This window comes from Pipra filicauda, unplaced genomic scaffold (genome assembly GCF_003945595.2).
Source record: "Pipra filicauda isolate LSUMZ 115617 unplaced genomic scaffold, ASM394559v2 scaffold294_size920599_pilon, whole genome shotgun sequence".
In the NCBI taxonomy this organism is placed as follows: Eukaryota; Metazoa; Chordata; class Aves; order Passeriformes; family Pipridae; genus Pipra; species Pipra filicauda.
In genome coordinates, this window is record NW_024104414.1 from 462,394 (window position 1) to 477,116 (window position 14,723).

The 14,723-nt window shown below is 58.7% G+C and overlaps 1 protein-coding gene across 1 annotated transcript; it reads left to right on the plus strand.

Moving 5' to 3' along the window:
• The first annotated feature begins 2,264 nt into the window (after nt 1–2,264).
• Nucleotides 2,265–6,515, plus strand: IL12RB1 (interleukin 12 receptor subunit beta 1). Its single transcript, XM_039383017.1, has 13 exons — nt 2,265–2,449; nt 2,539–2,705; nt 2,786–2,937; nt 3,425–3,467; nt 3,629–3,733; nt 3,817–3,899; nt 3,980–4,205; nt 4,298–4,468; nt 4,547–4,648; nt 4,742–4,882; nt 4,974–5,117; nt 5,246–5,342; nt 5,431–6,515. Exons 1-13 carry the CDS (start codon nt 2,280–2,282, stop codon nt 5,645–5,647), a joined length of 1,818 nt encoding a protein of 605 aa, XP_039238951.1. The 5' UTR covers nt 2,265–2,279; the 3' UTR covers nt 5,648–6,515.
• The last annotated feature ends 8,208 nt before the right edge of the window (nt 6,516–14,723 follow it).

Here is a 14,723-nt window from a genome sequence, read left to right on the forward strand (position 1 = left end):
GGCACGGCATGGAGCTATCACAGCACAGAACTGGCATGGCATAGCATGGCACGGGGCTGCCACAGCACGGCACTGCATGGCATGCCAGTCCTGTGGCACAGGACTGGCATGCCGCGGGGTCGGCATGGCATAGAACAGACTGGGACTGGCATAGTCTGTCTGGTTCGGTACAGCTCAGTGCAGCCCAGCATGGCACAGTCTGGCATGACATGGCACAGTATAGCACATCATGGGGTTGGCACGGCATGGGGCTGGCACGGCACAATATGAGGCTGGCACAGCACAGAACTGGCATGGCATAGCATGACACAGGGCTGGCACAGCGTGGGGCTGGCATGACATAGCATGACATGGGGCTGGCACATGGGGCGTGACACGACATGCAGCTGTCATGGCACAGGACTCTCACGGCATGGGGCTGGCCTGGGGCCGGCATGATACAGTGTGGCACAGGGCTGTCACAGCATGGCATGCAGCTGGCATGGCACAGGACTGGCCCAGTCTCCCTGGCTTGGTACAGCTCAGTACGGCCCAGCATGGCACAGCCTGGCATGGCATGGCATGGTATAGCACATTATGGGGCTGGCACAGGGCTGGCACAATCTGCCTGGTTCAGCACATCCCAGCATGGCAGACTCTGCCATGGCATGGCACAACAGAGCATGGGACAGCCCAGGACTGTCACAGTCTTCCTGGCTTGGTACAGCTCAGCATGACACCGCCTGGGGCTGGCACAGCAGGGCACTGGTGGGACCTCAGTGTGGTCCAGCCCAGGTCTGTCCTGGCTGGCACAGCACAGCACAGTGTTTATGACCTGAGGCAGCACTGCCCAGTACAGTCCAGCATGGCATGGCACAGCCCAGTGTGGCATGGCATGGTAAAGCATGGCCCAGCCTGGCCAGCATGGCACAGCACAGTCCAGTCAGGCACGGCGTGGTCCAACATGGCACAGCTTAGTGTGGCATGGTACAACATGACCTGGCCTGGTTCAGCATGGTACGGCAGAGCCCAGTCCAGCCTAGTACAGCCCAGTCCTGCTGTCTGTTGTGGCCCAGCAAAGCCCAGCATGGCTCAGTTCAGCACAGCACGGCTTGGTGTGTACCCGCACCCCAGTGGGCAGGACAGGGAGGGCACACAGGGAGGCAGGAGGTGCCAGGGGCCCTCTGTGCACCCATCCCAGCCGTGCCCACACTGTTCCAGCACAGAGACACTCCCACCAGCACTGCCCTCCGGCCCCGAGCGAGCACCACACAAGGAGCCACTTTCTGTGGAAACAAGGGGACTCTGTGCATGGCCCTCGGTGCCACCCGGCTCCACCGTCCCGAAGTCACCCGCCCGTCACACGGCTGCTGGTGCCCCGGTGCCACCGTGCTCTCCCACCTCACTGGGGCTTTGTTTGTGGCGCAGGGAATGAGCTGTGCTGGGAACGAGCACAGCAGCCGGGTTTGGAAACACACACCCCCCTCCCCCCAAAAAAAAAACCTGGACAACCCCAACCTTGGAGATTCGCCCAGTTACAGGCAGAAGATCAAAACCACACTGTGAAGTTTGCAAAAACAACAACCCAACCAAAAACCCCAAGACTCATCTTTCGCTTACCTTGCGCTTCTGGCCGTGCCGGGGCACGGGGCACGTGGTGCAGCTGGGACACGAGGTGCAGCCGCGGGGCAGGGCCGGCCCCATCCCGGCAGCCGTGCCGGCAAAAAAGCGGGATATTTTGTGTTGCTTTCTCTTTTGTTTCTGGTAAAAGTGAGGCAGGCACTCACGTCTCACGCTCTGACCTGCCTGGGAACGGCCGCCCTCCGGCGCGGTCTGAGCAGAAGAGGAAACACCAGGCATGGGAAGCTGTGCTGAGCACCGGGGCTGCCACCACGCCTGAGAGGGGCACTCATTGGGTGCTGGGGGATTGAGCAGCCAGGAAGGGCAGGGAAGCCCTGAATCCGGAGTGGGACACCCCCGGTGGGCGATGCTGGGGTGGCTGCTGGCGGCACTGGTGGCGGGCGGTAAGTGTTGCTGCGGTGCTGGGAGATGAGAGATAACTTCAGAACACTTTCAGTGAGTGATTCGGGGGTGATAAGGCCAAGGGAGGTGGTGCTGCGATGGAGATGCTCACCCAAAACCACAGGGATGGAGTAAAGGCGGTGAATCCCTACTGGCAGTGGGCAGGACTGGGGTGAGCAGCACCAGTATCACTGGGGATGGGGGAAGTGGGGGGTCTTGGTGAGAATCGCTCATGTGGCTGCTCCAATACCCCAGCTACAGCGCTGCTCCTTCAGTGCATGGGAAAGGGTATGGGAGGCGGGAGCCCCCAGACACTGCCCTATACCACAGGCACCACCACAGCCCAGAACTTCTCCTGCTGGAAGAAATGCAACTCCCTCAACTCTTTCCACTGCTCCTGGTCACCCCTCGGCCCTGCTGGCAACACCTCCTACTCCCTGAATCTCTGGTGAGTTGGGCATTGTGGAGGGGGATGGGGAGCCCATGGGATGTGTCCTGCCTCACCCGGATTTGACCTTGTGCCCACTCCCTCCCCAGCTGGCAGCACAAAGGGTGTAGCCAGTTTGATGCACACAAGATGACAAACTACAAACTGCCACATCACAAGCTGTACATCTTAAACAACGTTGTGGCCTGGGTAGAGGCAAGCTGGGAAGGCCACGTCCACAGGACCCCCAATATCACATTTGTCTTCAACGAGGCCGGTAAGTACCTATGGGACCAGGCTGAACACCAGCACCAGGGCCAAAAACTGCCAAAACCACTCAAAACAACATCTTTGCAGAAAAGCCAGATCCACCTCCCTCACGGGTGCCCTTCTCCAAGACTGACGGCCAGCTGAGGCTGCGGGTGCCACGGCCACAGTGCCCTGGCATGGACCAGCCAGCAGAGCGGGAGGCTCGATCCTGGAGGGCAGGAGACAGCGGCTGGACACAAGTAAAAATGCTGTTTGCTGGAGCTGGGACAGTTGGGAGCACTGTGGCAGCCTGGGGAGTGTGGGGGCTCAGTGATGTCACTGTCCTCCCCCCCAAACCCAGCTGTGCCCCATCTGTTTCGCTGCCTTATCGGCTCTGCCTCATCTTCTGGCCATGGGATCCTGCTGCTTCCCATAACAGGATCAGGCCGTGATTCGAAGGGATTACACAGGCAAAACCCCAGATTATACTAATGACGACAACAGATGAAATCTGGAGGCTTGTCCCCAGTGAAGCCCCCGCAGCTGGGGACCCCCTGCTCCTCTCAATTGCTGCCAGGAGGGTCCCAGGGTTGAAGAGGGGCTACCCCAACCAAGGAAATCCCTTGGGCCACCATGTCCCCTCTATTTGTTTCTCCCAGCGCCTGGGATGATTGCAGATCACACTGATGGCCCAGTAACATACTGGTTTTACTAGGAGGGTGTCTTCATTCCCAGTTTTCTCTACAGGTGGAATGTATGACCGTGATGGTGAAAGATGAAGATGACTCAGGTTGGTTGAGCCTGTGGGGATGTTGGGGACAAGCATCTTCTGGGAGTATTCCCAGGTTCTGGCAGAATGCTCTGCCCCGTGCTCCCCCCCAGCACCCACAATGGCCAAAAGCTGGGAGAAAGAGGGGTCATCTCCCACCTGACCCTGCCACCCCTCTCTAGTGAACTGTACCCTGAAGGGGAATGGCACCTTTGTGGTCCAACTACGGCAAAAGACCTGGAGCAGCTACTGGAGTGACTGGAGCAGCAACATCTCTGTTCCCGAGGGTAAGGAAGAGGAGGGGAGGCTGGTGGGATCCTACCAGCTCCCAAAAACATTGATCACTCAGTCAGGCTTGTCCCTCCTGCAGAAATCCTGGAGAGCCCAGTGCTGAGCCACCAACTAGAAAAACTAGGAAGACATGGGCAGCGGGTGCTGAGGCTGAGCTGGCAGGTACAGCGGCATCTCTGGGGACCCTCCTGAGTGTCTCCCCCACCATTTCATCCCCCACACTGCCCACTCTCCCTCCCCAGCCAGTCCTCAAGGGACAAAGCGATGTCAACTACACACTGCACGCCCACATGCCAGCGTGTGGCTGTGCTGAGCTGGACGAGGAGGACGTTGTGGTGCTGGGGTGGGAGGTGAGGGAGCACAACCTCACCCTGTCTGGAGCTGAATACGAAATCCTGCTGAGGGCCGTCAACGCCGCTGGGCCAGGGCCGGCGTCACAGCTCCACGTGCCGGCAGAGCAGCATAGAGGTACCTATCCCACAGCAGGGCCGAGCTCCCCTGGCAGCCCCTCAGGGAGTTACTATTTCCAGCTATCCCTCACATCCACCATTTCATCCCAGATCTCAGCTTCAAGGATGTCAGCGTCGCCGGTAGCACCGTGACGGCACAATGGGAAGCACCAATCCCGGGCGAGGCCTATTGCTTCGAGCAGCAGGTCCTGGCAGAAGCCTCCCAACAGAGTGTCTGCATCCAAGAGGAATTCCCTGCCAAGAGCATCCACGTGGAGAAAGGCAAGGGAGCACCCCAAGCCCTCCACCTGGGGTCAGAGTTGGTGGGGGTCTAACCAGCACCCCCGGTTCCTGCCCCAGGAGCACTGGGAGCGCCGGCGTGTTACCGCCTTGCTGTGCACGGCTGGGACCCAGAGCAGGGCTGGACCACCTTCGCCCTGTGGCACCACTATGCCAACGACGGTATGTGTGGGAGCACAGCACATCTATGCCTGGTTTAACTCCAGAAAGGGGTTCCTGAAACACTCCCCCCTTTTTTGGCACCACTACCTGTAGGCTCGCTGGCCGTGCCCATTGACATCAGCAGCGGAGATGCCGGCGTCGTCCTCCAGTGGAAACCGTCCCCCCGCGCCACCTGCCCTGGGGTGCTGGCCAAGTACCTCATCTGCCACATGGCCGAGAGGGACAACATGACCTGTGAGTGGGACTCCTCTAGCCCTGTGGGGCAGGAGGAGGGTGCTGCCCAGGCAGCTGCCAGACTGCTGCCCACTTGTTGTTGTTTGCCCAGACAGTGAAGCTGATGCCACAGCAGTGAACTACACCCTCCAAAACCTCCAGCCCGGCACAGCCTACAGGGTGGGTGTTTGGGAAGTGACAAAGGACAGCGAGGGGACCTGCAGTGCTTGGAAGAAGTTCCAGACCAAGGCGTTAGGTAACGGTTGGGATCCCATCCTCTCCCCACTCCCCATGGGGTGCTCGCCCTCACCCCGAAATGTCTCCTGTGTCCCATGTGGGGTGTTGGGGACAGGAATGCCACCACCCAGCCGTGCCTGTCCCCAGGTCCTCAGGGAGCAGTGTGGAGAGCCAACCTGAAGTACCTGGGCATCTCGCTCAGTGTCCCCATCATGGCTGCCATCTACCACCTGACCAAAAAGAGGTGACAGCAGCACCCTTGCCCCCACACAGCTCAGGCCACCCCCCATTGCCCAACCCCTCACTAACCACCCCCTCCCCTCCCCTCCCAGGGCTCGCCACCTCCTCTTCCCACCTCTTCCTAAGCCCGTGGGCACCAATGCCATCCAGTTCTCTGCCGGCGAGAAGGGCCAGGTGAGATGCAAGGTGCTGCCCACAAACACCCACACATGGTCCTGGCAAGGGACATTCCACCCCAAACCCACCCAACCCTTAGGGCCAGACCTGGATAGGCCTCCTGGAGCCCTCGGAGAGGTTCAACCCAGCTGAGCTGCTGCTGACGGAGCTGAATCCCAGCAAGGAGACAACTGACACCACCACGCAGACTGATGTGCCATGTCCCAGCGTGCCACAGCCCAATGTGTCACAGCCCAGCGTGCCACAGTCCAATGTGCCACAGCCCAACGTGCCACAGCCCAGTCTTGTGATGGAAAAGCCAGCGGAGGTGCTAGTGGTGTGTCCACCAGGCTGTGAGGAGGAGATGACCTTTGCCTACCGCAGGCAGGAGATGCTGAGCCCAGTGGGATTTCCACTGCCTGGCAGCACCAATTGCACTGGGCACCCACACGGCAAGAAGGAGGAGGAGGAGGAGGAAGAGGAGGGAAGGCAGGAGCTATGCCAGCCATTGATCCCCATTGCCCTGCTCATCTCCAACAAATCCATCATCATCGGGGACCAGGAAGGATGGAATCCATTGCAGGAGAAGTCGGTGCCATAGCCATCACCAGGCTGGAGCAGCAGGGATGGATGGCAGGAATAGGGTGTCCAATGGGGTGCTAAGTGTGTGGGATGCTGGGTGCCCACCCCATGGGATCATGGTCAAGCCAGCACTTTCAGGGGGTTTTCTGGTTTACAGGACAAGGAAGGCGATGTCTCTGGATTCTGTGTTGCACCATGCCAGGTTTTAGCCACACACTTCCCAGTCTCAATTTTTCACCAGGAATAAAAACCAAGGGATAGTGGCTCCAGAGTCTGTCCAGGGCTGAGGGTATTTCCTTGGCTGGATCAGGAGGAGAGGCAGAACTTCATCCCTGCCAGCTTCCACCACTGGGACCAGCATCCCCTCCTTGGGATGGGGACGCAAAGCACCAAACACCATCTACCTGCAAAAAAAAAAGAAAAGAAATCGGCAAAAAAAAAAGAGGGAAAAAAAAAAAAAAAAGCAAACATAAAAAAATTAAGTAACTCCACAAAGCAGCAGGGCTGAGATGGTTTTTCCTCGCCTGACCCGGGCAGATTGCAGCAAGGATTTAGAGCCGAGGGCAATCCATGGCGCTGCAGAGGACACAGCCGGTCTGGGGTGATCCCTCGGCCCCCCCCAGCCCCTTCGTGTGGGGCCACGTTGCCGCCTTGGGCTTTATCTGGGGCAGAATTGGAGATGAGAAGCGATTTGTGGTTTTCTCTGCCTGGCGGCGTCGGCGCTGACTTGCTGAGAGAGCAAAAAATTTTAAAAAACTACAAACTACGTGGGGTTGGTAGCACGGGGAAGTCCAGGTAAGGCACCGCCGCGGTGTCTCAGCCACCAGCACACGGCTCGGCCTCCCCGCTGCTTTTAGCTCGCGTTTTGCAAAGGATTTCACCAAAATCGCGCTCGCAGCACCAGCACCGCGGGCGGAAACGACGCCGATGCCTAGCGGAGACACCGCACCGGGAGCGGGGGGCGGCGGGGCGGCACGGTCACCTCGCAACCCCCGCCAGGGACGGGTGGGCTGGGATTTATGGCCATTCCCAGCGCTCCAGAGGTGAAGTGGCTGCGATGGTGTTTCTCCCATGGCTGGGGGTCCCGTTCAGGATCCGCATCGCTGTGCTACCGTCCTCGTGCCCACCAGCGTCCGGCATCTTCACCCAGCCCAGGACGTTCAGCTGCTGATGAAGCCACGAGGTGGCATCAGCCCCACGTCCCCACGGCGCTTCCCAACCTCTTGGAAGAGCAAATTCATCCTTCCCTCCCCGCCACGCATCACCTCACAGGCCCCCCGTGTCCTCTCTTGCGCACCCCAAATCCCTGGGGATCGGCTGGAGATCTGGCGTCCTGCCACGCAGAAACCCAGGCGCGGGGATCAGATTTAGGGATTTTGTTGGGATTTGCCAGGCTCACTGTCGGAGCACACCAGGCACACAGGGAGGAAGTATCCGGTTACAGGAGCGGGTGCACACTCGAGTTTCAGCCCTGGCCCCTGTTTACAGCCCGGGGTCAGAGCAATGAAGGAAACAGCTCTGGGGTCACGGCTCAGCACGGCTGGGTGGCAGCAGTAAACACATTGCCCGTCTCGGGGCTAGAGCCGACGCCAGTTAATCATTCCGGTTCACGGAATGAGTTCACAGCAGGACAGACAGTCCCAATTGCTGCATTAAAAACAGCCTGGGGAGGGGGAACGGCAGACCCCCCATGGTGGCACCCTCCAGGGATCCATCCCACCCATGGTGCCGCTCACACCCCCTCTGATGCCTTCAGGGTTGGCCCTGTGCATCTTTTCCCACACGTGTCCCGAGCTGGCCAGTGCTCTGCCAGGAACATGGTGCCCATGAACAACGTGCCGGGGAAAACTAATCAAGCCATAACTTGCCAATTAGTGCAAGCGAGTGGCTCGGGACTTTCTAATTAGTTTAAATTTCACAGGATTGTTTTCCAAATGAGTCCCCGGGAGCTGTGTTGAGCCTGGCGACCCAAGGGTAGCTGCCAGGCCAGACTTTGCAGCCAGGACATGACCTTCCCTGCTCCTCCATCCAGATCCGAATGGGTGCAGGACCCAGACATGCTACAGGGCATCGATTATGCCTGGTGAGAGCCACCACCACCCACAGCCTGAGGGTGGGCAACTCATTACACCCAACAGGAGACTCCAGGATAAGCAGCCAAAAGCCATCACGGCAGGGAAAATAAAGGTCAGCCCAGCTGAGGGGTGTAATGGTGGGGGCACAAGGGGTTCAACATCGATCCCAAAGTCACCTCAAGCTATGGGTTCCCCTATTCACACCCACTGGTGCCAGCGCTGCCCACACACCACCAGTGACAGTGCTGTTTCCCTGGGCAAACATGGAGCATCCCTGCTTTAAAGGGGAAAAACCTCATCTTATTCCCTCCCTATTCCCACAGAGTCCCAGTCATGTGTCCCCAAAAGTAAATGGCACGAGGGACATGTGCAGGCGGATTTACCTGCAAGTGGAAAACTCAGCACCACATCCCAAGAAAGCAGGTGGGGCAGCCAGAGCTGCAGCAAGGTGGTGGGAGCCTGGAGATTTGCCTTGAGCTCCCTGATTTTCTAGAATCATAAAAGTTGGAAAAGCCCTCTAAGATTATCGAGTCCAATCATTAACCCAGCACACCAGCCAAGCCCACCACTAAACCATGTTCCCAGGTGCCACATCCCCATGGCTTTTAAATCCCTCCAGGGATGGGGACTCCACCACTGCTGTGGGCAGCCTGTTCTTGTGCCTGACCACCTTTGGGTGGAGAAATTTTTCCTGAAACCTCCCCTGCAGCAACTTGAAGCCATTTCCTCTTGATTTTGGGGGATGCAAGCTCAGATGGCACCAGAGGAAAAACATAAAACAGCTCGAGTGGTTCACTATGGCCCCATCAACATCAGCCCTTGGGACCTCTAAGCCCCCGGGGAAGGCGAGGTCCATCCCTGTGGGTCCAGGCCGATATTTTTTCCCCAGATTAAGATGTTTTGCTCCCAGATCGAGGAGTTTAACCTGTTTCTCAGCCTCGGAGAAACAGCCCCACAGAGCCACAGCCTGGTTTTAGCATGGGCAGCAAAGAAGAATGTTGCAACCCTGCAACCCCTTCCCTCGCTCGTTCATCCATTCCTTTCCCAGTCCCTTCCCTCACCCATCCATCCCTCTCCCACCCCTTTCCCTACACCCAGCACCCTTTCCTCCTGCCTGAGCCCCATCCCAGAGAAGAGCCGATGCCAATGGGATGTTTGAGCCCAGCTCAACCATCAGCTATGGCTAAGAGCAGGATTATTTGCCAGGCAAAAAGCCGTTGCTGTCACCACCTCCACAATGCCACCCACTGCCAGGCAGATTAGGTGACTAAATCCCTAAGCAAACTGATCCCTGGGATTTTTTTTTTAGGGTTTTTTATTTTTTAAGCAGAACTCAAAGGCTGTGTCTCGCCCCAGCGGTGAACAGCTCATTTCATCCACCCCCCCCCCAGCACTGGCAAAACCTCGGTGGGCAGGATGCTCGGCAGATCCCTGGGGCAGTAAAATCTCAGCAGCTTCGGAATTTGGGCTTTTCCTCTCTAAAAAAAGCTTCTGGAATTCTTCTCACAGCAAAAGACCTCCATGCATTGCTGGCACAGGCATCCTGCAGCGGGGAAGGGGCTGCGTGGCCCACAGCTGGACAGACGGACACATCTGGACAAAGAGCCTCCGGCCACAGCTTGGCTCAGCTTGTTTTGAAAGTCACGGGTATTTCAGCGCCGGCGTTTTGCAACCATTCGGTGTCACAACAACAACAACAACTCGGTTCTACTTCGCAAACAGGTCCCGCGGCCACCCCGGCTCTTTCCTGCTCACGTCAGCCCGAACCTGCCTGCAACAGGCTCACCCGGGCCAGCACTGTTTCCAAACCCAAGGAGGGAAAACGACTTCAAGCAGCACCAAAACTGAATATTTAACAAACCGAGGAGGGCTCGGAGCTGCCCCTGGGGCTGCACTGGGTGCTCAGCTCACTTCAAAATCCCGCTGGGATGCTGCCTGTCCCAGCACGTGAGCTGGAAGAAGACGGTGAAAACCATCTTCTACCCTCACAGGGACGCTCGGGCGATGGCAGGAAGCGTTTTCTTTCTGCAGTTTTAACGTTTGCGGATGGCTGCTCTCAGGGCCGGCAGCCCCGGGGGCAGCTCAGACGCTGGCACGGCCAGAGCTTTCCAGGCTTTGGCAGCTGCAAAGCCGCAGCTATTGAATTGTGGTTGTTTTTCTTTTCAACGGAAACTTTATAATAATAGTAAAAGAAATCATAAATCCAGGATGTAGGGAGGTGGGAGGCCGCCTCCGTGCGCTTCCCTGGGTATCGGGTGATCGGGAAGGGGAGGACGCAGCGCTCTTATCAGCACACGCGTTCCCTGCCCACTTGGCAGCGGAGCCGGCCGGAGGTTTGCAGCATAAACATATTTTGCTCAAGCAGGCGGCCAGAGTTGACCTAAGGACAACTCGATAAGAACCAGAGAACCCCCCAAAATCCCCTATTTACAGCACACCACCCCCTCCCGCATCCGTGCAGGCTCATCCCGGAGCAAGCAGCCTGCCCGGCTGTGCAGCGATAAACACAGGACCAAAAGCAACGCCCCCTCTCCCAGCTCCGCTCCCCCGATGTTTACCAGCTCTTCGCAGGCAGATCGACTCTCTCTCGTTTTTTCACAGACCAAACCGCCAGGAAAGCGGAGGGAACCGGCTCAGCCCCTCCCGGGACCGTTCGGCAGCACCCTCCCCACCGGCACTGCCCGCCACAGCCACCTCCAACCAGCTGGGACCTCCCGGGCTATCGCTGCCTCCATCGCCGAGCCGCAATGTGGTGACATTTACACAGCTGCTCAGCAGGAAAATGCCTCTCCCTGCTCCACACAAATGCCTGCATTAAAAAATAATGGGACGCAGGCTTGCTAATGTGGTTGCGAAAGGGCGGGGGGCATCCCTGCAAGCTGCCTTGAACTCAGGATATTCTGTGGTTCTGATTCTCCCCCCCAAAACTGAGCTTAATCTGAGGGGTTTTTTGTTGAAATCAGCTCAAAATTGCTGCTTATTGCAGAGTGGTGGGGAAGAAAAAAAAGGGCATAACCCTGTTTCGGAAGACTTTGAGGTTGGGGAATGGGAGGAGAGATCAGAGCCGTGGGGTTTGACAGGGTCACACCATCATTCCTGCCCCAGAGCAAGGATGAGGTGACAGTGAGCAGTGAGGGTGACAGCCCCGACTTCTCCCTTCTCAGCGGGGAACACCCAGAGCAGCCCAGCAGGGAGGGAGGTGGTGGCACACGCCCCACACGAGTAAGGTTTTAGCTGTGGGGAGATTTGGGGGTCAGGGCGTGGGGTGTCCCCGCGGCAGGGGTCGGGTCCCCACGCCGTGCTCGATGGGGGTTTCTCTACGATCTGTGAAGCGGCGCCGGGGAGTGACAGGAAACACAGCCGGGGTGGGGAGCGGCGCTGGGAGCAAAGTCCTATCGCTCCACGTCCCTGTCACAGGGAATGGCCGTGTCACCTGCAAATCCCAGACCGGCGCGGGAGCCCTGGGCTGGGTGAGCGCCATCCCCGTGCGCACTGTTTGTGTGCCAACACGTCACGCGCCGCCGCTGGATGGCTCGGCATGGGGGGGGAATTTTTTAGTGGTGTTGTTTTTGAGTGTGTTGGTTTTTTTTTTAAACAAAGCCAAAATATTTGTGTCCCCGCAGGGACGACTCTGGGTCACCGAACACGGGGCGCCGCACTGGGGTCCCGGCGGGAGAGGGGACACCCGGCTCGGGGGGGAGGGTCCGGTGCCAGCGGCTCCTTATTCAGTCCCCAGTGTTTATACATAGACATGTTTGTGCGCGGCGCCGGCCCCTTCCTCGCTCCCAAACAACTGGATAAAAGTCAAAAAGTCATAGAAATTTTCCATCGCCGGAGGAAAGGAGGAAGAGAGCAGTGACTGTGCAAGGGACTAGGCAGTGCCACAGCGAGGAATCCCAAATGGGGGAGTCAGACCCAAAAAAACAAGGCCTTGGGTTTGATATAGTGAATAAAGAAGGTGGTTTGCTCCCGGCAGCCTGCGGCAAGGCATCGGTAGCACCCGCTGCCATCGGGGTTTGTGGGGTGTCCCGGTCTATGATCCCCTTGGAACGATGCTCGCAGGGGACGGGACATGTGGCACATGCAACAAGTCCATCCAGCTGCTCCAGACCCCGCTTTTTGGCACAAACCCACCGCGGTTGCCCGCAGTTTTCCCCCCGCCCCCCCCCCCCCCCCCCCCCCCCCACCCCCCCCCCCCCCCCCCCCCCCGCGCCCGGAGGAGCTCAGTGCCCGCATCGGGCTGGGAAAAGCTGCGATTCCTGTCGAGCCAGTGGGGAAAGCCCCGGCGCAGGGATGCGGGGACTTCGCCTGTGGTTTCCGTGGGCGGGAGCGGCTCCGGCAAACAGGCGACTGAGTCAGCGGGCGGAGGGGCGGCCGCGATGCCGCCCCAGCATGTCGGGATGCACGGCTGCTTCCCGGAGCCCTGGCACAGCTCTGCCGCTGCCGCATGAAGGGGAACCCCCAGAGCCCTGAAATGGTGCCAGGGCCAAGCCATGCCATCCACAGCCGGAGGTTAGAGCAAACCCAAAGCAAGGCCCGGTGCTCCTGGGGACTGTGTGTGTCCCCTCAAGTGTTCAACCTGGGGGTGAACAGGTCCCCCTGAACCCCCATCAGCACCGACCACTGCTCCCCAGGGTGGGAGTGCCGTGAACCCCCCATCCCACCAGCACAAAGATGCTGAATTTGAGCGGTGCATGAACCCCGTCCCCGGCACAAGGACAGAAGAGGGCCAAAATCCAGATTTATCATCACTGACTGCCTCCCCACCCCGTGCAAACAGAGCAGCCCCCAACGGGTGCCCCTTGGCAGGTTTTGGGGTGAGTTGTGTCCTGCAGGGCTCAGCCCAGCTGGGATGGGGGAAGGTGGTGCTTGGTTTGGGAGCTGGATGGGCTCCCGGGCCCTCCCGGGCCTGAGGCAGCAGCGGCGCAGTTAATCCCGGCCCTCGCAGGGCTGCGCCAGCTACAGCACATTCTGTCCCTGCCAGCGCCGGGTCGGCCACGAGTTTCGCGTCACCCTCCCCGCGGCACGGCCACTGACCCCCTGCCAGGGGACAACAGCCTCAAGTGATAGGGCCGAGCATCCTCTGGGAACAAGGAGGGGGGGGGGGAAGGAGTAGCCCCCCAACACGATGCAGAAAGGGCTACAGGGCCATGAGCTGCAGCCAGGGGGTCCCAGCATCTTCTAGATCCAGCACCCTTCAGAGCTGTGAGATGCCATTTCTGGAGGGTCCCAGCACCCTGCAGGGCTGTTGAACTGCAGCAGGGAGGGGTCCCAGCACTCTGCAGAGCCGTGGAGCTTGCAATATGAGGGAAGTATCAGCACCCCTGTGGCCACAGCAAAGGGGGTCCCACATTTTTGGGACTGAAGGGTAAAAAAGAAAAGAGAGTAGCAGAGTGTGTGTGGGGGGGGGGTTCTGTGCCCCTCGCAAGGAGCAGATTCTGCCGGGTGGTCTGGGCAGCATTTTCCAGCAAACGGGGCCAAGAGCTATAAATAATCCCGGCACTGTAGTTGCATCACGCGCCTCCTGCCTGGGATCGGGTCTCTGTGCTGAGCCGGCACCACCGCACATGGCACGGGGCCATCCCGGCTCAGTAGACCCCCAGGGAGCTCCGTGTGCCCCAACCTCCCTGTGCCAATAAACCAGAGAACAGCCCAGGCTGTTCAATCGGGACTTTGGAGCTGGGGAAGATAAACAACAGAAGGTTGGAGAGAGCACTGGCAGCACTGCCAGTGGTTGGGAAAGCACTGCCTGGGGCAGGTCTGCACCGTGCCCCTGCTCCAAGTGTCCAGACGAGGTATTTTTAGCCCCTCCTTGGATTCAGGAGTGCAGCCCTTTCCTGGCAGGAGCTCCAGCCTGGCCTTGTTGCGCTGCTGCCCGACTGTACAAGAAAAACCTGGAGGCATCTACAAGAATCCCTGCTGGAAAGATCTCTCCCACTCGCCGACACTGGGCTCCCCGGCTCGGCACGGCCTGTCCCAGTCACCGTGTGACATGGTTTCCCAGAAAGAAGCAGTGGGATAGACAGGGTGCTGGGCACTCGCCTCCCCCTCCAGCCCTGGGAATAAGCATCCCCTTGTGCAGCCGGGGCAGATGATCCGGGTCTGACCAGCAGCCCCCGGCCATCTCTGCTACACAGCACAGAACAGCTCCCTTGTGCCATGCTGGGATCAGCCTGGTCACAGGGCTTGCTTTGGAGGCATCTTTACCCAGGGGGTGCAGTGCTGTGCTTCATGTTCCCTTTGATGTCACCAAAAAGCCCCAGAGAGGCCATGCAGCACCGTGTGGCAGTGGCAGATCCAGGCATGATCTCCCCAGAGGAGGATGCAAACAAATTCCCTGAAAGGCCAGTTAATCCTCCTCCAGGGAAAATTACTCGGAGCACCAGGGATGCCAAATAAAAAGCAGATTTGAATAAAAGTTGCAGGAGCATCAGGTTCTCGCAGGCAAACACAGGGACAAGTTCTCTCCCATGACCTAGGGTAGGAGCACGTGCTCGGATGCAGCTGCGGCACTGAGCAGCTCAGCAAACATAAATATAAATAAAGGGGGGGGTGAAAAAAAAAAATCACAT